General features: G+C 48.2%; 1 protein-coding gene across 2 annotated transcripts in view; it reads right to left on the bottom strand.

Moving 5' to 3' along the window:
- Positions 1–25,226, bottom strand: part of LOC135056124 (ABC-type organic anion transporter ABCA8-like) — a 380,977-nt gene that overhangs the window by 249,171 nt on the left and 106,580 nt on the right. Inside the window, exons 5-6 of one of the 2 annotated variants that reach the window (XM_063960911.1) lie at positions 13,090–13,190; positions 9,949–10,172 (exon numbers count right to left, since the gene is read on the bottom strand). In XM_063960911.1, coding sequence (XP_063816981.1) covers positions 9,949–10,172; positions 13,090–13,190 — 325 coding nt within the window. The remainder of the gene's footprint in view (positions 1–9,948; positions 10,173–13,089; positions 13,191–25,226) is intronic. The other variant, XM_063960912.1, reaches the window with a different exon arrangement.

The following is a 25,226-nucleotide window of genomic DNA, read 5'->3' as shown; positions in this document are numbered from 1 at the left end:
CTAAAACAAACAAAAAAAACCCTTGCGCTATTCAGACTCAATTAGAGGCAACAAGGCATGAATAATATCAAATAAGATTATAATTACAAGATGATTTTATTATCTATAAAATTGATCAAATATGAATATATATAATTCATTGACAACTGTAATATGCGCATATACATAAAAAGACTGCGTAGGTCATGAATGTGGCCGACAGCAGCATAAACTCGCCGTCTGGGCTTGCGGCACGCCTCTTCATGCAACACGCTGGCACGGAAGGGGTTACAGTTTTTTGTGGGAGGAACTTAAGGAAAACTGCCTGGATTGTGATTGGCTGGATTCTGTATAGGGGTTGGTCTGACTTACATATAGTCTTCAGACCTAAGACACCCTGTCTCTTCCTGGTTTTCCTTGAGACTGATAAGTACAGCTACTTTATTATTCCTTCATTATTTTATCATTCTTTTATTTCCTAACTATCCTCTCTCTGGTCTTTCCCTACACCTCCTTCTATTCTCTCCCTGCTTTCTCCTATATCTTCTACAGTACCTTTCCTGTCTTGTGCTAAGACACTACCCACTCTCCTTTTCACACGATCTAGAGAGGGAAGCGAAAAAGTGTACTGCTTTACCTTTAAGCAGCACAGCCTTCCTCCGTGCGCTATCAGGCCCGGCTCACAGACTCTGCTGTGGTCCGCGAGGGCCTGGGGTAGACCCGCTGCAGCTGATGTAGGGACTCTGGGCGCACGCGGCCGGGCTCGGACGCCCGCACGTGCTCCCCTGCATCAGCGCTCTCCATCTCTGTCCTCGCCGCTGGCCGCGGCGGCGGACGGAGCGGCGGGGTCCGGGATAAGGCGGCCTTACAGGGACAGTGTTCTCCCGTCCCTGAACCCTCCGCACTTGGAGCTGGCGGCTGTGCGAGTCGCGCGGCGGGGGGGGGGGGGGGGGGCGGGGGCGCTTCCTCCATGCGGCTCGGCGGCTCCCTCCTGCCAGGGGGAGCAAACTTCATTTATTTGTTGCGTGGGCAATACTCCCGTCCCTGAACCCGACGCCCGTGGAGCTGGCGGCAGCGCGGGGATGGGGACGGGAGGGGACAGCTCTCCCTCCATGCGGCTCCCTCCTGCCAGGGGGGGCAGCCTCTATTTATTAGTGATGTGGCTCAATAATCCCATCCCTGAACCCGCCACACGTGGAGCTGGCGGGCGCGCGGGGGGGGGGGGGGGGCAGCGCTCCCTCCATGTGGCTCGGCGCCCCCCCCCCCCGCCAACCCTCATTTTCTTGCATGGCTCCGCACACCAATCCCCTGAGCCTCAAGTATTATAATGTGCACTGCTTTGAATTAAAAGGGGCTTTTGTCATGCACTCTCCAGCGGGCAGGGGGGCGCGTGGCCGTCGGACGTGAAGGGTCTGGCCAGCACGCGCGTGGCGGCGCTCATTCAATCACCAAGGGGGCACAGATTATCCCTCTGGTGCTGCTAGCCACGTTCCCCTCCCGGTCAGTGCCCTCCCGCGACAGGGCGAGGTGACACGCTCGCTCTGCGGCTGCGTATGGGCTGTTGCCGGCGGTCAACATTGCGGGGCCCGTCAGGTGGGGGCGTGCCGTGTCCGCCCGCGCGGTACGGGCCACCTGGCATCTCCTGCTGTGGTTTGGGACCCGCGGCGCCAACCTCCTTTCCGGTTTGGCTCGTGTGTCTCTTCTGCCGGTCTCAGGCTGGGGTCTCAGCTGCCGGTCACTCGCCCCTTCCAGGGGCGGCGTGCGCAGACGGGTTGTGAGCGATCTGGCCCCTCCCTGCATTCAGACGTCTCCTTACGACACTGCAGTGGATGCACTCAGTCCGACATTCCTGCACAACGGATGGTGTAATGGTTAGCATTACTGCCTCACAGCTGTGAGGTCATGGGTTCGTTACCACCATGGCTCTAAATGTGTGGAGTTTGTATATTCTCCCTGTACTTGCGTGGGTTTCCTCCCACAATCCGAAAATATAATGGTAGATTAATTGGCTCCCTACAAAAAAGAAGCTTCCTCTCTCTAGCATTTATGATCCCCCGTAACCAGGGGACGGGGGGCGGCCCACTGCTTCTTTGGGCATGGCATTGCGCAAACTCTTACCCCGCTCCTGTCCTCTGGTGCGATGGTCGCCCCGCCAGCACCGCTCCCGGCGGCTGTGGGACCAGTGGGGGAGTAGGGGCACAATGTCTTTTGTCTCCCCAGCAGTAGTCGTCAGATCGGGAATGGGTCGGTCGGTGCATCTACAAGTCGTCTGGAGGCTGCTGGATCGGATGGAGTTCCCTCTCGTGCAGGCGAGTCTCCATTGGACCCTGCCGGGTCCGAGGGGAGCGCGGTTACCCCCGTAGCGGCTTGGGATCAAGTACTCAGTCCTGCGCCTCTAGCGAAGGTAACAATGCGTGTAGGTTTGGCCAGCATGCACATTAGGCGCAGGCGTCGGGTCACGGACTCCTTCCTTGCCTACACGTCCTCGGTGGTTGTGTCCTCCGACCACTGCCGTTGGCACGGTCAGGTGTCGCAAATGGCGCGAGCGCCGGTGTTCAACCTCTTCAGCTCGCAAGGTTGAGTCGGGCACCTTTCACAGCGCTAACTCGGCAGTGCAACGTGGGCTCAGGCCCCGGGACCGGATCCGTAAGGGCCAATACGTCAATATTTTGCTCTAACTATCGATGCTCATAAAGCCTTGCTTTCAGCTACGTAAGCGGCCGGGTAGCGAGGGCGCTTCGCGCTCCTACCCAAATTAGGTTATAGGCATGTTTAGCGACACGGCATGTTACTTAGCTACGTGCCTGGACTAACACATACCTTCATGCGCTATCAGTTCCTTATACACGTTCTGTACCATCAGTACACAGGGTCGGCTTGGCAACGTTTCCAATTAGGACTTCCAGCGCAAACAGCATGGGCGGCGGATCTTTACCTTCGGTACGTAGGTGTAATTCTGCGCGGAGCTGACGCAGGGTTCTGCCGGCGCTTAGGTAGGCGGTATAGCGAGACAATGGCCTCAACGACCTGCCTCTCGTTCTGCCGGCTTTCTGCGCGCGGGGCATGGCATATGCTTCGCTTTCAATACTGCCCAATGCGACTTGGGGCAGCGGGGTAGTTTTTTCGTCACTCCTGCATTCAGCTGTGGCGGGGGCCACGGGATCAAGGACGCAGACCTGTCCCCAGGCGCTGGCCACATCCCCCGCCCCACTCAGACTTCGGGCGCTCATGCCCTGGCTGCGACAGTACCCGCGGCTGGTGGACGCCCGATTCTTACACTCTTGAGTTTCCGGACGTGCTCCGGCAGAAGGTTGAGGCTGAAGTGTCGTTGGCCAGGATGATAGGCCCTTTCCGGGAACCTCCCCCGTACCAGGTCTTGTCCCCGTAGGCATTGTGCCCAAGTAGACTGCAGGTAAATTTTGGCTCATCCAACATCTTTCCCGTCCTCTCGGGTCATCGGTTCCTGATGCTATCCCTTATTATCCGTGCAGGGTCGTTTACCTATCTTTTTACTCGGCCATAGACACCATTCGGTCGTTTTGGTCCGTGGGCAGTGATGTGTCAATTGGACATTGAGTCAGGGTTTCGACTCCTCCCGCTACAGCCTTTCGCCCTTTGATTTATGGGCTCCGAACTGGTCGATGGCTACTACATCGCTCTATGACTCCTTGGGGGTGGTTCTCTTTCTGGCGCATACATCTAAAGAATCAGTTCTTTCCTCCACTGGTGTCTGGAGCTGGCGATGGGCGAGCGGTAAATTTCTCACTACTGGGACTATTTTATCGGCCCACCGGCCTCCTATCGCTGCGACGGCATTTGCCCCCCCCCCCTTCTTCGCACACTTCGGGGTTACGTTTGCTCCAAGGAAGGCAGAGGCTCATTTAGCCTCCTTGGTTTACCTCGGGATTCAGATTGATACGGTTAGTGGTCTCTGTAGGCTCCCTGTGAACAAGGTGTTGCGTCTCCCCGGAGGTATCCTTCCTTTGTCCCTCTGCGGGCAACCTTACTCTGCCCCAGGCTCCATCCTTATTGGGCCTGTTTAATTTTTCAGGAAAGGTTATCCTCCTGACTATGTTTTTCTGTAGACATTTGGGACAGGGGACGGTTGGGATTTAGACGCCCGCCTCATTTTCTTAAATTATCACTCGACATCCGCCGGGAGTTACCCAGTTGGGACGAATTTCTAGTTCGTTTCACAGGCGTACGTATTTGCCAAGAGGCGGTTGTGTCCAGCGCGTCCCTGGATTCTTTTTACGTACGTCTCCGATGCCTTTGGTTTTGGGGGCTTAATTTGCTGGCTGCTGGTATGCGTCTCCTTGGCCGCATGCCTGGTTTAGCGAGCACCTCACGACAAACATGCTAGTATTTTTTTTTTTTTTCCCATTCTGGTTGCATTCCCTGCGTAACTAACAGGTTATCTTGTGGTGCTACAGCTTGGGCGTGGTTTTTTGCTATAACCCGACAGAAGCCACGCCCTTGCCTGTCCTGCGGCTCCTTGCGCAGATAGTCTTGCTGTGCTTGGTGACCAATATGATGTTGCGAGCCAAGCCTGTCCCGGGAATGCGTAACTGAATTGCTTATGCCCTTTCTCAGGCGACGGTCAGCATTTTAGGCGCTTGGCTCCTGCAGCTCTAATCCATGGGGACTCATGTCTGCCTTATGTGTGGCAGGTTATCTGACCGGATTGGAGGATTTAGCCCACAGGTTGTTGGCCCCTGCAACCTTCGCGGCTTATCGGGCCGCCTGGGAGCGATCGAGTCGCTACCTTCTGGTGAGAGGCCATTGTGGTACGACCTCTCACGACTTCCTGTCAACTCACATATGGAGTTTTTTGTACATCAACGGGATTTCGCAGGCGTATGTTGGGTAAGGTTCTTGCGAGCATACCTTCCTTTCTGCAGCTTTTGGGGGGAGGAGGACTTTACTAAGTCCTTTTTCCTTCGGAGGGTGTTGAGGGAATGGGCTTGGGCGATCTCGCCCCGGCCGGACACTCGCCAACCGCTCACTGGGTCTTTGCTGAGGCGAATTTTGGGATCCCTACGGAGTCTTTGCTCTTTGGGGGTACAAGGTTCGCCTCTTCATGACGGCCTTTTCGGTGACGGTGCGTTCAGGGTGGGTGAGCTGGTGTCCGTTTCTCGGACTTCTGCCTCGCCCATGCTGGCGGCCCGCGTCGTCATGCGCCCCGACGGTTTGTGGTGTGGGATTCAGCGCTCCAAGACTGACATAGTCGGCGGGGGGCTGTGAGTTCGAATGGGCGGGCTCGTGTACGAGGCATTTGTCCAGTTATCGCGGCCCGGTCTTATTCGCCCGTACGGCCTCCCACGCCTTCCGGCTGGCTCGTCCTTTTGACAGTTCCCCGTTTACCGCATTTCAATTTCGGTCGGTTTTGGAGCGTTGTATTTTATACCTGGGTCTACCTCCGGACGACCATGGGGCTCACTCTTTCCGCATCGGCACTGCTTCAGCTGCTGCTGCGGCGGGTGGGTCCGAAGTCAACGTCCGGGCACTGGTAGGGGGAGGTCTGGTGCAGTCAGGCGCTATATCGGGCCTTGTCCTCCCAGTGCGCCCATTTGAGGATTAGCTGCTCGTCGCAGTTGCGCTTTGCGACTGCGGGGGCCTTGAGGAATTTTTGTTTTATCGTTGGTTTTAATTGCGGCTTTTGCCGGCTGACGAAGTTTTGTTTTTGCCTCAGGTCAAATTCAGCTCCTGTCTTCCAGCCGCCGCATATAGCGTTCCTCATAGGAAGCTTCAATTAGAAGCGAAACGCGTCAGGGAAAGAGAGAAAGTGCCCTATCTGTGACCCGGTGGACCTTGGCTGTTTGCTCGCATTGAAGTGCAGCGGTGTCTGAGACTGACACGCAGGAGACGAGAGGACGCTATATGCGGCGGCTGGAAGACAGGAGCTGAATCAATCTCTAGCGCCTGCAGTGCGCAGAGCTCCGGGAGCCGGACTGTTACTTCTCTCTCCAAATCAATACAGGTGTGTGCACGGGAGCCCGTTTCAGTGGGAGACGGAGGACATCATTTGTGGCTATTGAGACGGGAGCTTTGTTCATACAGGTGCTTGCGATGCACTAGAGTCCCGGGTGTGTATTACTTCCTCCATGACTTTTTTGAACGGTATCCCACAAGTAAAGCACCATCAGTATATGTGAGCAATTGGATGAATTCTATTCACTGAGAGATCTTTAAACAAAGGCTTCAAATATAATACACCATATGATATCTAATTATGAATGATTCATGAACACATTTGATGAGAATGTCCTATTTGAAAATTAAAAGCAAGGATGTTATCAGTGTCTAGCCCACTGTGGTCACTGTTAGTTATATGATCCACCTCTTATGCTCAATAGTAGTTTTATTATTAGTAATGTTTTAGTCTTATTTTTATGTATATGCGCATATTACAGTTGTCAATGAATTATATATATTCATATTTGATCAATTTTATAGATAATAAAATCATCTTGTAATTATAATCTTATTTGAGATTATTCATGCCTTGTTGCCTCTAATTGAGTCTGAATAGCGCAAGGTTTTTTTTTGTTTATTTCATAACACATGCACAATGTATATATATATGATCTAAGGATCCTATTTAGGTTGGATCACAAAATGTGAGAACCGCAATCCGTCTGATTATCAAGCAACTGCGCATGCGCACCTGCGGTTAGCGAGTATGTCTGCAAACGCATTGTACTTTAATGCAATCACATTTTGATTGACAGGAAGCCAGCGTTTAGAGGAAGAAACATGGCGTTTTGTGGGCATGTTTGTAAAAAAGCAGGAGTGGCAAGGCGTTTTTTTGGGTGGGTCTGGGTGGGGCTCAAATGTCAGCGATGACCATTTCCAGCCTTTTGCGTATGCCGAATTGTGGACAAACTTTCCTGGCACGGATGAAAAAACTCTTTGATGTTCTGGTATTTGTATATGGTCATGCAATCACAATGGGCAATTTCTGCAATGGGATTTTTTCCTGTATTTCTAGGCGCCAACTATTTGATTGTAGCAACTGCTTTTTAGCAAGATTAATGATCCAACCTGTTCCACACCTAGCTGAAACACATTTTCAATTTCCTGCTTTACCGTAACCCGCCAAGCTGCGGGTCTATGGTAGAGCCATTGTTTAACTATTACCCCAGGGAATGAGATTATATTGTAGTCTTTATGAGTAGAACGCCATTCCGTATAACCATTTTTACCATCTCCTCCATTTTAATGACTGTCATTGAAGACACGGGTTTCCTCCTTATGCTGAGGCTTTAGTACATTAAAATTATAAATTTGTTCTTCCCACTTTCCACCTCACTGATAAACTCTAGGAGAAGCCATATAAGCAATTTTTGGAGATGTTTTCTGACATACTAGGCACGATAACAGTAAATTTTCACTGCCGTACATATTCCTGGCCAGTAAAACCATAGTAACAGTCTTTCTAGGGTCTTTTTTCCCCACAAAGGTGTGTGTGTGCAGCTTTCAAAACTAAAGGAACATGTACCTGCGGTATCAATAGTTGATGAATATTTTCCTTTGAACAACCCCCGCTCTATAAAAACTATTTTTTTGTACATAAAATATGGTTCACCTTCTGCTGGTCTGGCAACTTGATTACACCATTAACTTCAGCAGCGGTTTTATGTGCATTTTCTAGGGTAACATCATTAAGTTGTTTCCTAGCACATTCTTGTAACGAAACAAGTCTTGGAATTGGTGACCAGTTCTTGGTACCATCTGGTGGCACAAAGTTTCCACAACAGTGTCCCCAGCCGATGCTTGTTTTGGTTGCCCTTCACATCATCTTGGGCAAGACTTATGTTGCGTATCGGTTGTGGACCTGTATCCACCATCCATAAACAACAGTTCTGTTGACTTCCTTCTCAAATACAGTGAGAGTTGGACTAGTTCCATTAAGGTTGGATGTTTGGCAGGTGTGGGGAACCTTCGGCCCGTGGGCCGTATAAGGCCCACAAAGCCATTTGTTCCGGCCCACCCGCTGCTATGTATCAGCTAGACACGTCGCCCCTCAGTCCGGCGGCGTCATGTCTCAGCTGTTAGGCAGGAAGGAGAGCACAGCTATGCCCGGCGGCGGGTAGGATCTCAAACCAGCCGCCGGATCATGAGCCAATCAGAGCTCACGGACTGGCAGCCAATCAGGAGCCGCCGCTGCCAGTCCGCAAGCTCTGATTGGCTCACAATCCAGAAGCTGGTTTGAGGTCCTGCACACCGCCGCCACCCAACATAACTGCGCTCTCCTCCCTGCCTGGTCCCTGACATGACACAAGCCGCCGGACTGAGCACTAAGGGGCAGGAGAGGCGCACACTATGCTCTCCTCCCCTGACACATAGCAGCAGCGGTGAGCAACACAGTGGGGGGGGGGGCATGTGTGGGGCAATGTGTATCTGGCACTGTGGGGGCATTTGTGTATATCTGGCACTGTGGGGGCATTTGTGTATCTGGCACTGCACTGGCATATGTGTATCTGGAACTGCACTGGCTTACGTGTATCTGGCACTGCACTATTGGGGGCATATGTGTATCACGTCCCATTTTAATTGTCCAAACCCATTTTTTGGTGCACGCACTCAGTACCGCTAAGGGGCATAACTACTGGGGGGCAGGGTAATTTTCAAGTTGATAATTTCTGTAAGGCCCCGAAGGATTTTATAAATATCCAAATGACCCTTGGTGGAAAAAAGGTTCCCCACCCCTGCACTACAGTAACCAACATTAATCACAAATTGTCTCTTTAAATGCTAAAAGGAGCCAGAAAACAGACTTGAATACACATTTTTCCTTTAACCCTATCTTTGACATATATATATATATATATATATATATATACATACAGATGGGTCCATGGTTATCTTTACTGGTTTTCTGCGCCTAGGCACAACATGATTTATTAGCATAAGGCCTTCATCTATTGTTCTCAGCTGCAATACAATACAGACAACAATACAGCAGGGGATTAAGTCATTACAGCAGGGGATTAAGTCCGACTGGCCCATCTTGGTTAATCCTATTAAAGATCAAGATAAACGTGGACCCATCTGTATATATATATATATACATATATATATATATATATATATATATATACTACAGGCCCACAAGCAGGTGTAAGATTCACAGGCAGACACAGCAAACAGGTTTCACAGAGTCTTCATTATGCACAAACACAAGTTCTCCAGTGGACCCTAAGGTCCAGGACCCCTAACGATAGTCACACCCTGGTCTATCACCTGGGCAGCTTGTCTACCTCCTGGCTATACTATTACTTGCCTACAGTATTATGGCTGTTGGATTCCGACATCAGGATGTTAACCTGGTCGGGACTCCGGCATCGGTGGTCTGACGGGTGTCGGGATTCTGGCGTCGATATTCCGACTGCCAGGATCCCGACAGCTGGTATCTTGAACGTACACCATATGTAGGATGCTCTAGAGTCGGAACAGATACAAATCTTTATGTATACTCTCCTTTCAAAAAGTTCTGTAAATTCAAATTTTACTTTAAACTTTCTTTCTAAATTAGTATCAAATAACTATTAGTACAAATATTAGCAATACGCTTTGTTCAAATTAAAGAACTGAATATAATATTTTTGTTTTTACTTTGTTATAAATAATTATAATAAGAAAAGTATATAATAATACATTTAGTTCATTATTAAATCACAGTCGCAGTAACATTAAACTTTTATTTTATTTCTCTTTTATTGTATACAGTATTTTCTAATGGGGTTGGTGGGCTGAAATGTGTGAAAAGTGACCTGTGCCCAACTGGCACTTTTCGCATCGCACCCATCAGTTTAGCTGGGTTTAACCACTTTACGCGGCTAAACTCAGTCTATTTGAGCGCGATGTGCTCATTAAAAAAACTACTGAATATCACCTTAATTGAGACACTCCTAATAAGCAGGATAGTAAATTGTTTATCATGCACATATTGTTAGAGGAACTCACCAGAATGCTAGATCCTTCAGTCTCATCATCTTCATGGTCTCTCTCATCTCCCTCCGCTCCCTGGTGACATACAGTGACAGCAGGTACATCAGTGACACATAGCACATGGACATGCCGACAAGGAAGATTCCACTTTGTAATAACGGTCTTCCATATTTTGTTGACTTCATCCTGATTATCCCAATGGAGGTCAATTTACCCTCTACAGAGGTTTTAGTGGCCATCTGGGGAAATATACTACAATATTAGATCACTGTGAAAGGCATAGTCAATTCCTCTCTTTCTACTAAGCGCAGTAGAATTAAGGGACAATGGGGGTCATTCCGAGTTGATCGCTTGCTGCATTCGTTCGCTGTGCAGCGATGAGGCAAAAAAACAGCACTTCTGCACATGCGTATGCGGCGCACTGCGCACGCGAGGTAATATTACAACGATCGATGTAGTTTCACACAGGGTCTAGCGAATCATTTCAGTCGCACTGCTGGCCGCAGAGTGATTGACATGAAGTGGGCATTTCTAGGTGTCAACTGACCGTTTTCAGGGAGTGTTCCATAAAACGCAGACGTGGCTGGGCGAATGCAGGGCATGTTTGTGACGTCAATACAGGAACTGAACAGTCTGAAGTCATCGCTGAGTAGGTTTTGAGCTACTCTAAAACTGCACAAAATAATTATGCCACCGCTCTGCGATCCTTTCGTTCACACTTCTGCTAAGCTAAAATACACTCCCAGTGGGAGGCAGCATGGCATTTGCACGGCTGCTAAAAACTGCTAGCGAGCAATCAACTCGGAATGACCCCCAATATTCCATACACACAATCAATTTTTTCCCTCCACAAAATGTGCATTTTCCTACATGCGTAACAAAGTAGAGTACACCTCAGCCTGCATGCACCTCGGTACACTTGGAGAGGCGTAATGGAGGTGTGAAGGTACTGGCTGTCGTGTAATATAGTGAAATACAGTTTCCTCTTGGCTCAACTGACTCCAGAGGTACTACGAGGTACTACAGTAGTTATGCACCCGCAAAGTGCAATCACACAGCTCTCCCGTGCTTTGCAGCAAACAGCAACGTCTTAAAAACTATAAGCCCATCAGCCCCTGCTGTCTGGGATCAGCCAGACTAGTATTAATGATGCCTGATGTAGCTCTCGGGAGACCAGTTGCCCAGGACGAGAGAAGAGTAGTCGTGCAGGAAGGTTGTGCGCTGCCCATGAGGTGAAAAGGAGGACCCAGCAAAATGCATGAATCTAAAGACAGCAATCAGTCCCATAAGGGTGAGTAGGATTCTGCAGTATTTTAGTCAGGGCGCTCTCTCTCTCTCTCTCCCTCTTTTCCTTCTTTTTCTCTCTCTTTCTCTAATTTCCCCCTATTCTTTCTCTCTTCTCCCTAATCTCTCTCTCTCTCCCTCCCATTTCCCCTATTACTTCTCTCTAATTCTCTATCTCTATCCCATTTCCCCCTATTCCTTCTCTCTCACTCCCCCCTTTCTTTAATTTCCCCCTATTCCCTCTCTCTCTTCCATTTCTCACATTCCTTCTTCCATTCTCTCTCTCCCTCCCTTCTCTCTTGCTCTCCTATTTCCCTTATTCCTTCTCTCTCTCTCTCTCTCTCTCTCTCCTATTTCCCCTTAATCCTCCTGTCTCTCTCACACACACACACACACACACACACACACACACACACACACACACACACACACACACTTTCTGTCTCTCCCCCATTTACATTTAACCCTATTCATTCTCTCTTTCCCTCTCCTTTACTCCCTCCTCTCTCTCTCTCCCATTTCCCCTATTCCTTCTCTCTCTATCTGTCTATTTTGTGAGTCCCGGGTCCCATTATTTTTCCTTGGCAGCCCTGGTAATGTTCTACAATAGGTAACTGTCCAGTTCCTTTCCCTGGGAGGGTTAGGTTCAGGCTGCGAGCAGGGAGGGTTTGGGTCCGGGGGACATTTGTCAGAATTCTGATCGTCGGGATGCCACAGTGGGTATTCTGACCACTGGCATTCTCTACCCAACCCGTACTTTGGTGGTCTATAGATAACTCCTTTGTGAATGGTGTCCTAGTCCCCCATTTCTATTGTCACAAAAGGGCCTTGATATTTTCTTACATTTTTTTTTGTAAAGTTATATTTATGCTGTTTTTCACATACATTGCATTTTTTTACCTGATTTTTTCCTATTATGTCCTTTCCAACAGTGACATCTTGATGGTCCGAATGCTGAAGGATCTCAGTATTCTAACCCTAGCAATAACCCTAACCTACCCTTCCTGCAGCCATCTCCTCCAACAGCCTAACCATCTCCTCCAACAGCCTAACCCATTGGTTCCCAACAGTGGTCTGTTTAGATAATGATGTCAATTGTATGGAAGTTCTATAAAAGCACCAATAAATGAATATTAATAGAATAGCATCTAATCCAAAGTGGTTTCAATAGAAACTAATGCCATATAGAATACACCATGGCAGGTTGTCTGGGAATGCTAGCCATTTGACATGAAAACCTCAATCAGTGTAGGCTTATGGTGGCTACTAAGGGGGTAATTCAGACCTGATCGCAGGGCAGCGTCTTTTGCTGCCCTGCGATCAGATAGTCGCTGCCTACAGGGGGAGGGGAAAATGCTGTGCAAGTGTGCATTCGCTTCATGAGCAGAGCTGCACAGCCTCTGCTCAGCCCAGGACTTACTCACCTGCTGGGATGTGATACTGCTGATTGGGACCGGAGCTGACGTCCGACAAACTCCCTGAAAACGCCAGATCCCGGCTGCGTTTTTCCGGATACTCCTGTAAAACGGTCAGTTGCCACCCACAAGTGGCCTCTTCCTGTCAATCCCCTTGAAATTTCCCGTGCGATTCCTTTTTTCGCACCATCCCAATGCTAGGTACCGATGCCTGGTGAAGTCATCTGGGGCGCTGGCGCATTGCGGTGCATACACATGCACAGTTCGAATCTGATCACCCACTGTGCGAAAATGCACAGCAGCGATCAGGTCTGAATTACCCCCTAAATAACACCAAATAAGCCACTTATTATATTTAGCCCAAAGTATGAAATCATGGGGAGGCAGGAGGTATGAATCTTTGATTAATTCCACAATGTTTTATAGACATAATGTACTAGAAATAAAATTAACTTACTTCAATCATAGCAGAGTCAATGTTCGCTTGCAGGAAGAGGAACCCTGACTTCAAGTATTGTGTCACAGTGCCGGAATCCGACTTATTTGAAACATCATCTACTGACATAATGTAGAATATTAATGATTCCCATAGAGACAGTGGTGGAACTTGTGAGTGGTGGGCGCCAGGTGCAAATATATAATTTGGGCTCCACTCCTCCACCCCAACCCAGATTCACAATATGCCACTCAGCAGTGGGTGACAGGAAGAGGCAGAGGGTTACAGCGGAAGGCAAGGGGAGGCAGAGTTTAACATAGAGAGGCAGAGGGTGACAGCGGAAGGCAGGGGGAAGCAGATGGAGACAGGAAGAGACAGTGGGTGAATGACAGATACAAGCACAATGTCCTGCATGGTGCAGAGAACAGCGGTCATGTACCTTGGCGAGTGCAGAAACACAGCGGCCTCTGCTCTGCCCTGACATGGGTCCACCCCACACCCCTTGTGCTTTCCTGAGTTTGGTACTCCATCATGCAGACTCTGACAGTGCCTGTTACACTGTTCTATTAATTAGAGCACAGGTTCTCAAACTCGGTCCTCAGGACCCCACACGGTGCATGTTTTGCAGGTCTCCTCACAGAATCACAAGTGACATAATTAACTCCACCTGCGGACCTTTTAAAATGTGTCAGTGAGTAATTAATACACCTGTGCACTTGCTGGGTTACCTGCAAAACATGCACTGTGTGGGGTCCTGAGGACCGAGTTTGAGAACCACTGAATTAGAGGCATCAGCGCTGATAGGTGGCACGACTCCTCTATCAATCTGGCAGACACAAGGTCAGCCCTGCCTACCAGAGGTATGGGGCAGGGCCTTCAGGCAATGGGACTTACCCTGCTCTCTGCACGGGGCCATTCATCCGACATTGCTAAAAATAGTCTGTTGCAGTGCCAGGGGATAACTCATTGCTGGTCAAGGCAGCAGTGGGCCCCTTAGTTATTAAGGACCCTGGTGCAATGCACCTTCTGTATCGATGGTAGTTTCGCTTCTGCATAGAGATGCTTTGTACATTGGGGGTCATTCCGAGTTGATCGCTCGCTAGCAGTTTTTAGCAGTCGTGCAAACGCTAAGCCGCTGCCCTCTGGTAGTGTATTTTAGCTTAGCAGAAGTGCGAACGAAAGGATCGCAGAGCGGCTACAAAAAAAAAATTGTGCAGTTTTAGACTAGCTCCAGACCTACTCAGCGCTTGCAATCACTTCAGACTGTTCAGTTCCAGATTTGACGTCACAAACACACCCTGCGTTCGCCCAGCCACGCCTGCGTTTTTACTGGCACGCCTGCGTTTTTCCTGGCACGCCTGTGTTTCTCCTGCCACGCCTGCATTTTCCGAACACTCCCTGAAAACGGTCAGTTAACACCCAGAAACGCCCACTTCATGTCAATCACTCTGCGGTCAGCCAGTGCGACAGAAAAGCTTCGCTAGACCTTGTGTACAAATACATTGGGCGTTGTGAAAGTACGTTGTGCGTGCGCAATGTGCAGCATACGCACGCGCAGAAGTGCCAGTTTTTTACTTAATCGCAGCGCAGCAAACAATTTAAGCTAGCAATCAACTCAGAATGACCCCCATAATCTATTAATTTACTCATAGATCACTTTCTAGATAACTTAAATATGTACATAATATGTATTCACCAAGTTTTATAGCAATTTCTATATGGCTTTTTAAGTTTTACTCCTGTGATATCTCATCTTGTTAACATCAGCCTACACCAGTGGTTCCCAAACTTTTTTGAATCACGGCACCCTAGAGTATCAGAATTTTTTTCACGGCACCCCTAAGCCAATAGTTTCTTATTAAAATTTAGAAAGAAATATTAAATTAAGTAAATTGTCTTTATATGTCATCCTTAGGGTAACTTATGTGGTGAGGGACAAGATTTGCTTCTGATTGTCAATATATTTTATGATTGGCAGCTATTAACACTGGTTTTGCTTTTTACATTGACCATGCAGAATTGGAATTGGTTCTGGACCACCAACCCGAGGCACCCCTGCAAGTGTCCCGAGGCACCCCAGGGTGCCACGGCGCACAGTTTGGGAACCACTGGCCTACACCCTTCTTCTCAGGCTGGTGCATATGTGTATGCTATGCACATAGAACACCTCTAACAATGTAGGGAAATACAATGCAGCGAAGCACAACCTCATAAATAAGTGGTATGGTACACTTTAAAGATAAAAAAAAACCAATGGGATGAAATTTGAAATGAAAAACTACACTCTCTATAAGGAATTGTTTTCATATAGACGGACTGATTCAGTTATGAGTGATGTGCAGTCAGAATGATCATAGTGGCGGACATTGCAACCACCACATCACTCATTTTAACTCGTGCCCCCATAAGGTAAATGTGCAGGGAAATTGGCAGTTTTGCTCTACAGTGATTCTGAGTGATGTGTGCAGCACTCTGTACTGAAACAACCCCACAGAATAGATTTCAAATGTGAGGCTATACTCTTATGGACAGGTACCAAGGGGGTCATTCCGACCCAATCGCTCGCTGCAGTTTGTCGCAGCGATCGGGTCGGAAATGCGCCTGCGCTGCAGTGTGGCGGCGCATGGCAGTCATCGCTGCCTAGTGGTCGCTGGGCGGGAGGGGGCTGAACGGCGGTCATTTAGGAGGCGACAAACTACTCCCGGCCAGTCACAGGAGCTGCGCTGGCCGGGAGTAACTCCTGAAATACAAAAGTGCGGGGGATGGGGGGGGGGGGGGGGGGGCACGGACATGCGGGGCGGACTAGCCCTGTGCTGGGCGTCCCCCCGCATGTCAGGGAAGATGATCGTAGCTGTGCTGATCAACTCGAATGACCCCCCTTATCTCATGAAAATGCAGCTCCATTCTTTTTATTTATTTACCTGTTAAAGATTGTTTATTGATAGCAAAAGTATGAAACACAAGAGTACAGAGAATCCATCAAAGATCTGGGATTAGAACTTGGCCTCATTTTATCTTTTTTTTAAATTGGTATGGTTTTTATTATTCTGTTCAATTGTATATTTGTTCGGAGCTAGCATTCCACTGTGTATTACAGTTCCAATTTTTTTCTGGATGTGAGCACTGGTTACATTACGGACGTTCTAGTAAAAAATAATACATTCTTGTTATTGCTCTTAAAAATCTCCACTGAACCATAGCAGATCATGGGACGGATTTCTGCCAAATGGTGCAGTACTCGCAGAAGATCCTAAAGGCTGAAGGGCTTCCAAGATAGTGATTAGGATGGAATAGTAGACAAACTCAAACATTACAGTGATAGAATTTATTGCTCTTGATGAGCTGTAGGAATAATCTCTAGTCTAAATTAATTATTTAATCCAGGATAGGCAGAACAGGGGGCAGTAACTACAGAGCAGTGGCCAATAACATTGTATTCCAGCACCGACATTAGGAGAACCATACATTTATGGTAGTGGTAGAGTAGGTTAACCGTTACCCCTATGAGCCAGTATCATTTATCATTTATCTACACCAGCAATAAGGAGATTTATGGTAAGAACTTACCTTTGTTAAATCTCTTTCTGCAAGGTACACTGGATTCCACAGGGAATAACATTGGGTGTAGAGTAGGATCTTGATCCAAGGCACCAACAGGCTAAAAGCTTTGACTGTTCCCAAGATGCACAGCGCCGCCTCCTCAATAACCCCGCCTCCTGGCACTGGAGCTCAGTTTTGTTAACCTGCAGTAGCAGGTAAAAGAGACGACAACAGTTAGTAGCCACATATAACCACATTCTCACGACAGGAGAAGGCACCAACGGCTAATGCAATACAAACCCAAAGAAGCTAAGTGCGTCAGGGTGGGCGCCCTATTCTTACCATAAATCTCCTTTTCTGCAGAGGGGTACACTGTGATTCCACAGGGAATTACATCGGGGATGTCCCAAAGCAGTTCCTCACGAGAGGAGATGCACTGTAGCGGGCACAAGAACCCGGCGTCCAAAGGAGGCATCCTGGGAGGCGGAAGTATGGAAGGCATAGAACCTTATGAACGTGTTCACTGAGGACCACGTAGCCGCCTTGCGCAATTGTTCAAGAGTCGCACCACGGTTGGCCACCCAAGGAGGTCCAACAGACCGAGTAGAATGGGCTTTGATGGTAGCAGGAGCTGGAAGGTCAGCCTGTACATAAGCATGTACAATCACCATTCTAATCCATCTGGCCAAGGTCTGCTTGTTAGCCACGTTTGTGAAAACCAAAAAGAACAAAGAGAGAATCAGATCTCCTAAGAGAAGCTGATCTCTTCATATAAATACGGAGAGCCCGTATCACATCCAAAGACCGCTATTTGGAAGATAAATCTGGAGAAGTAAAGGCCGGAACCACAATCTCTTGGTTAAGGTGGAAAGACAATACCACCTTAGGCAGATAACCAGGACGAGTTCTAAGAACCGCAAGGTCATGGTGAAAAATCAGAAAGGGTGACCGACAGGATAAGGCACCCAAGTCTGAAACCTGTCTAGCAGAGGCAATAGCCAGCAAAAACAAGACCTTAAAAGTAAGCCACTTAAGGTCCGCAGACTCAAGAGATTCAAACGGAGACTCTTGTAAGGCATCCAGAATAACCAACAAACCCCAAGGAGCCACAGGAGGAACATAGGGAGGTTGAATCCGTAAAACACCCTGAGTGAATGTATGAACATCAGGCAGAGTCACAATTTTTCTCTGGGGCCATATCGACAAGGCAGAAATATGATCCTTGAGGGAGGACAGACGAAGGCCTAAATCCAGGCCCTGTTGCAGGAAAGCGAAAAGTTTGGCAGTACTGAACTTGTATGCATCATAATTCTTAGCCGCGCACCAGGTTAAGTAAGAATTCCAGACCTTATGATAAATCCGAACAGAAGCCTGTTTACGGGCCTTCAACATAGTTTGAATGACCACCTCAGAAAATCCTTTGGCCCTCAGAACTGAAGCTTCAAGAGCCACGCCGTCAAAGCCAGTCAGGCCAGATCCTGGTAGACACAAGGACCCTGAACGAGGAGGTCTGGGCGTTGCGGAAGTAGAGGAGAACGCTCTATCGAGAGACCCTGTTGGTCTGAGAACCAATGCCGTCTGGGCCATGTTGGAGCGATTAGAAGTAGTATTCCTCCTTCTTGCTTGAACTTCCGTATTATGGGCAGAAGTGACACCGGAGGGAACATGTGCGGCAGCCGAAAGTGCCATGGAATTGCCAGTGCTTGAGGATTCCTTGTTCTTGCTCCGAAGACCAGAACCTTGTGATTGTGTTGAGACGCCATCAGGTCCACGTCTGGTAGGCCCCGCTTGTCCACTAGACTTCTGGGTGAAGGCTACACTCTCCTGTGTGTACGTCCTGATGACTGAGGAAGTCCGCTTGCCAGTTGAGGACCCCCAGAATTAACACTGCTGATATGGCTGCAGATGGCGTTCCGCCCAACGAAGTATCTTTGACACTTCCATCATTGCCATGCGGCTTCGAGTGCCGCCTTGATGATTTATGTACACCACTGTGGTGGCGTTGTCCGACTGTACTTGAACAGGCCTGTTCTGTACCAGAGGCAGGGCCAGTTTCAAAGCATTGAACACTGCATGCAACTCCAGAATGTTTATTGGGCGGAGAGATTCCTCTCTGGTCCACCGACCCTGAAGAGAGTGTTGCTCCAACACCGCGCCCCAACCCCACAGACTGGCATCCGTCATCAGAAGGACTCAGTTGGAGATCCCGCTTAGATGACCCCTTGGTCCTAGGAGGGCGAGGGTTAGGCTTTTGTTTAGCCAAAGTGTGATTTCATTGCTGTAACTGAGTGGACAGATTATCTGCCCATGGTGGATTAACAGCAGGGCAATATGTGGCTGTACTGGCACAGGAGGTCCCACAGGGGGCGCAAGTCTAGTTACTAGCATAGCCAGTAAATTAGAAAAAGCAGCCCAAGGTGGGTCTTGGTATACCACTGGTGCTGCAGACTGATCTGTGGGAATAGAACCCCCGGTACCTGAACACTGACCTGCAATGTTTTCCTCAGAGAAATCCGTGGCATCTGCACTGCATGACGCAGGGTCAGCCATGGATTTACCACCCTGCTTAGCAGACATTATTTGAAAGTGTAGCCTGAGGGTATAACAGTACAATATAGCAGACAAAGTACCTGACAAAAAAACCCTGTATAGTGTGACTGCAAAGCAGAGCACAAACAGAGAATTTTAGAGGTATATGATGACTGAAATACATATATGAGAACCATGATGCACTTAGCCCCCTTCAGGGTACAGAATATAGGGATAGCAATATGTGTGAGACACACGGAATAGAGATCACACAGCAGCTATTGGCACACACAGTCACATGTACAATGCAGAAATTATTACAAACAACAATAAAACTGCACTGGACTAGCAATACTAAGTAACTGGACTACTGAGTACAGTTATGTATGTATACAGATATAACAATGCACAGTAAATACTGGATGTATATCACAGGGTACGTGTACTAAATAACCCTGCAGTTATGCACTTGTTCTTAACTAACGCTGTCTAACTGACAAGTAGAATACTTTAGTGTCCTGTAAATGCACAGCGCTGATGAGGCAGGCGGCTTTACAGAGTAGACATTGCCCAGCAGTCCCAGGATCAGCACAGCAGTATGTAATGGCGCCCAAACGCTGACAGGGAGTGAGGGAGAAGAGAGATGCAGCTCCATGGCGGGAACATTTGCAGTAAATGGCGCCTGGGGCTGGGGGGAGGGGCTACAGGTCAGAGCCTTATTCCCTCTGATGGACTTCACCACCGGGTACTGCGGGGCCTATATAAAATGGATTATTAGCAATCGGACCTGTGCCCCTTGCCCTGGCGGTCTAGTGGGGTCCCTGTACGGCCACAGTGTCCACACCAGCGCGCGCGGTCCGTCTCCCGGAGACCGCGCCAGGTAGCGATTTCAGCGGGTCCCACCTGGGGAACCCTCTTACCTCCTCCCTATGATGCGGCCATGTGATCCCGGAGAGCAGCGGCGGTGAGTGTGCCTGATGTGGACCGGAGCATCTCCACTGTAAGTAACCAGCAACCAGGGCACGGGAGTATACAGACTGACATATAGCACTTCTAAGTGCCTATGCTGCAGCCCTTGAAGTCTTCTTTCTTCAAAAAGCTCTTTTCAGGGCTGCCTAACACAGCCCTCCCTGTTAGCTGCCTGCACTGCAGGCACCAACTTACAAACTGAGCTGAGCTCCAGTGCCTGGAGGCAGGGATATAGAGAAGGCGACGCTATGCATCCTGGGAACAGTCAAAGCTTTTAGCCTGTTGGTGCCTCGGATCAAGATCCAAATCTACATCCCGATGTAATTCCCTGTGGAATCACAGTGTACCCCGCTGCAGAAATATTTTCTATAGATTACGGTGATAAGTGATTTATATTTATTTATTTATTTATTTATTTTTTATGTCTAGCTTCTGAAATTGGCCTTCAACTGGACCATGAAAAAATATATGCAGTACCGAACTGTACACATTTGGCCACAAACATTCAGACTGCAAACTACTGGATGTAACACTTTCTGGAGTTTGAAAACAGCTATTTACTATTTATCTAAGACGATTTTACTAGAATATCTACCAGCACAAAGCAGTGTCTATTGGCAGGTGACTGTCTGCATATTTAGGCAAATGCCGCTACAAACTCCTTCCCTTGAATACATCCAGGGGCGGATTGGGAACAAAAAGCAGCCCTGGAAAAATTAGTTCTAGTGGCCCCACATGGGCAGCACCAGAGGTGTAAGGTCTAGCCATGGGCCATGGCAGCAGCACCCTCCCCCTCCCCCCCAAAAAAAACTTTCCAGATAGTGGGGATGTCCAGCATCAGGGGGAAGTTAAAAGGAAATAAAATTAAATATTATGAGCACATTATATGATACGCCTTCAGAATTTAGGAAACTATGTCATTCTTTAGAAAGTTATATTTTCTTGCTTATTACTCCAACCGTATCCCAATCAGTATTCACTCAATCTTATCTGTCAGCCAAGCAGGCAGACAGAGCATACACTAGATCATCTGCAATCACAGGCTAAGTGGCAAAGTCATTTTCATATATGCAAATTATTTTGCATCTTATTCATTATGTCTATAAAAAGGACCACATGTCCTCAAACAAAACAGGCCCCACGGGTGCGTCGGTCCACCGGGGATCTTCCCTGTAAAACCTATGGCCAATCCGCCTCTGTATACATCCATGTGACCGGATCTGCAAGGACTGAGGCGCCCACTTTTAGCATTTGTGCACGCTGTAATACTGATTAGTGAGTCCTTATACACTCACATTGACTGCACCATTGAAACTTGCACCAGCCCTATGTGAAAGTTTCTCTGTCTGACTATGGTCTCCTATGCATGTGTCTGTGCATCTGGAAATGCAGCTGTTTGCACTGACACAAATAATGTATTGTCTAGTGCTGCGCTCAGTCCTAGCTAATGTGGGTGATTTTATCTGGTCCTATGTGGATAGGTAACTTTTGGGTTATATAGCGCTCTGCCCCTGGTGTTGCTTAGTAATATACTAGTGTGGTGCTAAAGTATCTGCTGATTAATTCACAAGAATACAATGGGGTTGATCATGCATGTAAAATCTATTAATGAATTTGAGATGTGGGATAATGATGATATTAAAAGTCACTTTGTCTGCTGCTAGTGGTAACACCTTAAGGTCTCTCTCAGACAGTTAGTCGTATCATAATCATAACCAGCCTTATTCAGTAACTTGATCACTTGTGTGCGTCAGCTTGTGACCGCACTGATATTGCTGTCCAAATAGTCCAATACAAGTTATACCCCTTTTCCACTTACGAGCACGGGTCGCAGCCGGGAGCCTGACACGGGAGCTGCCCCCTGCTGCGACCCGTGCTCGGCCCCTTTCCCATCAGCAGTCACAACCCGGCATATGCCGGGTTGGTGACGCTTCTAGCTACACGGCAGGGGCGGCGCAGGGAGATCACATGATCTCCCAGCGCCGCCCATCCATACAGTGTAAACGGGAGCCGTGTCGCATCGACACGGCTCCCGTTTACACTACACCCTACCCGGATCATTCCCGTGTCCTACCCAGGTAAATAGCCGGGTAGGATTCACGGGTCACTTGATCCGGGTTTACCCTTTTCCACTTGCCAAAAACACGGGTAAATGCGCGCCCCCGTGCATTTACCCGTGTTTTTTGAGCTAGTGGAAAAGGGGTATAAGTGACTTGAAAAAATGGGGACCGTTTTGTATAAATGAATAGAATAGGACTGCGGCATCCTGCTTGTCCTTATTCAGTGCAAATTAGATTTTTATTGCATAACCAAGAAAAAACAAACAAAAAAACAATACATATATAACAACAGTACTTTGTGCTAATAGCAGAAACAGATAGGGAAAGCAGTCCAAGACCGTGCATGACAGGGGTGTGGATCATCAAATCGACAGTATCTAGGTCGACCTTTTGACCTGTCGACCTAGCACATGTCGACCTAGAAACGCTGTCGACCTTCCATCCCTGTCGACCTAGTGACTGTTGACCTATATTGGTCGACCTAAACATTGTCGACCTAGACGGTGTCGACCTTCAGACCGGATCCCGCATGACAGACAATGGGCCAACAGATATACATCAAACAGTTATTCAGACCATAAAAAATAGCCATCTCAAATAGAGAGCAAAAGTATAAACTGATCGGTCTTTTCCGAAAAGGAAAAAAAAAAAAAAGGTAAGAAAAGTACAAATGAAACAAGAAGAAATCGAGAATAGAAAGAGAGGGAAGGGGAAAAAAAGAAGAGAACAATCCTGATCCGAAACTTGCAAGCGAGAGGAAGAGAGGAAAGAAAAAAATTGTCCCGCCAGGGATATTTAGGAAGGTTGGTGGCAGTTATTAGTGTAGATCTCCCGATATGTAAAAGAGTCTTTAAATGACATCCACCGGCACCAAGTATCTCTAAAACGGTCGTATCCGTTGTCTACAGAGGACATGATATCATCCATGTCCATATAAAGATCAATCCTATGGAACCAGTCCAGCACTGTTGGAGGAGAGGGTGAGCACCAGAAAACAGGGACAACCGCCTTCGCAGTGTTATTAAGATGGCACAACAAGGAGTGTTTGTAGCTAAGGATGGGACCAGAGGAGAGGTGGAAATGCCAAAACAGCACATCAACAGGAAGATCTCCCTCTGTTATTATAGCAGATAGGGAGAGGACTTCCTTCCAGAAGGGTTGGATAGCGGGACAGAGCCACCAAATGTGGAATGGGTGACCGACGTCATCAGAGCATCGCCAACAGATGTTAGGGATACCCAGACCCATTTTGGAGAGGGTATCAGGGCATCTATACCACCTGGAGATTAGCTTATATTGAGTCTCAATAACTAACGTGCTAGCAGAGCAGGCGTGGGCTAATTTAAAAATCTTGTTCCCCTGGTTATCGTCCAGGTCAACACCCATTTCTTTATTCCACACCTGGGTAAAAGGAGGGAGGGATTTACTTGAATCTGTAAGGAGAATGGTATAGATCTTGGAGATAGAATGGGCAGGAGTCTCTGAGCTAGCACATAATCGTTCAAAAGGTGTCAAAACAGAATTCCAAGATCTTAAGGGGCCTAACGATTGCAGGAAGTGGCAAACCTGTAGGTAGCACCAAAAGTCTCCCTGAGTCAATCCCCACCTAGTCCACAGGTCAGAAAAAGAGACAATGCCGTCCCCACCCACCAGCTGTCCAACACGGTAAAGGCCTTTGGTGTATCAGGAACGGAAAGCCGTTAAATTCAAGCCCGGGGGGAAACGGGGGTTAAGCAAAAAGGAAAGATAGGAGGACTTTAAGGAAGAAACCGACGGCAATTTCCTGACCTTTTTTCAACACAACAGTCGGGCCGATAGTGGGATGGGGGGGAGGGGTTAGAGAGGGGGGGGGAGCCATGGGGCTATATCCGGAGGGATCGACAGAGAATGTTTTTCTACCTGAATCCACTGTTTAGGCGAATCCGATCTGGACCATTCCACGATCCTGCTCAAGTGGCAAGCTTGGTAGTACCCCTGGATGTTTGGTAGACTAATCCCGCCTTTATCTTTCCTTCTGAACATCAAACCGAGACTCAGTCGCGGGCGCTTCCCTACCCAAAGGAAGTCTCTAAATAATTATTGGATAACCTGAAACCATTTTAAAGGTATTTTGATGGGAAGAGTCTGCAGGAAATAGAGAATCTTAGGAAGGAAATTTATGTTGAGTATACCCATTCTCCCAAACCAAGAAAACGGTCTTGACCTCCAAGTTTGGAGATCAGATCGTAGATTTGCCAACAATGGCGTAAAATTAGAATCAAAGATGCGTGAGAGGTCCCTAGCAAGAGTAACCCCTAGGTATTTGAGGTGAGAGGCGTCCCAGGAGAAAGGGAACTTCGTTTTAAGCCCCGCCACCATTGCAGGTGGAGACGTGACATTTAAGGCGACCGACTTAGAATAGTTTATTTTAAAGTTTGTGAGGTCCCCGAAAACTTTGAACTCCTCCATTAAGTTTGGGATGGAGATTACGTTTGTCCTTATTCAATGTGTGCACACTATATTAAAATAAAATTAAAGTTTCAGAGGTTCTTCACAGCACCATAAGAAAATTAGTGTAGGCAGTGGTGTATTGAAAGATACTCCGGACTGTCCTCCTTCCCCCCTTTGCCTCAGGCTACAGAGATGCGGCCATACACGGTCACTACCCAGGCACTGCTGCGCTAAGGGGATGGGTCCTGTCTCAGTGGATCGCTTGTTAGCAGATGCGGCTCTCTGAGTGGCCTCTGCACATACTTCCCCTACGGAGACTCACCTCGTTGTCCGCCTCTGCCGTCCACCTTGTCCCAGCGCTGGCTTTTTTCTCCACTCGTCTCCTCGCCGTCCAATGCCCTCCTCTGCTTCTGACACGTCCACGTCACTTCCATGGCATGTCCACGGAATGGATCCCTTTTGCATTTAGTATTAGCCCTGTCAAAGACACTGCCACGGAATACTTATGGCTTTTCTGCAACATTTCTGATACCAGGTGACCCGAACGCAACAGCACCTTTGTGCATACACAGTGCCGGACTGGGGCATAGAGGTCCCATCGGGAGAATGCAGTGGTAGGGGCCCATATTT

Source organism: Pseudophryne corroboree, chromosome 3 (assembly GCF_028390025.1).
Source record: "Pseudophryne corroboree isolate aPseCor3 chromosome 3, aPseCor3.hap2, whole genome shotgun sequence".
NCBI classification, from domain to species: domain Eukaryota; kingdom Metazoa; phylum Chordata; class Amphibia; order Anura; family Myobatrachidae; genus Pseudophryne; species Pseudophryne corroboree.
Note: the sequence above shows the minus strand (reverse complement) of the source record. Positions and strands in the feature narration are given on the sequence as shown.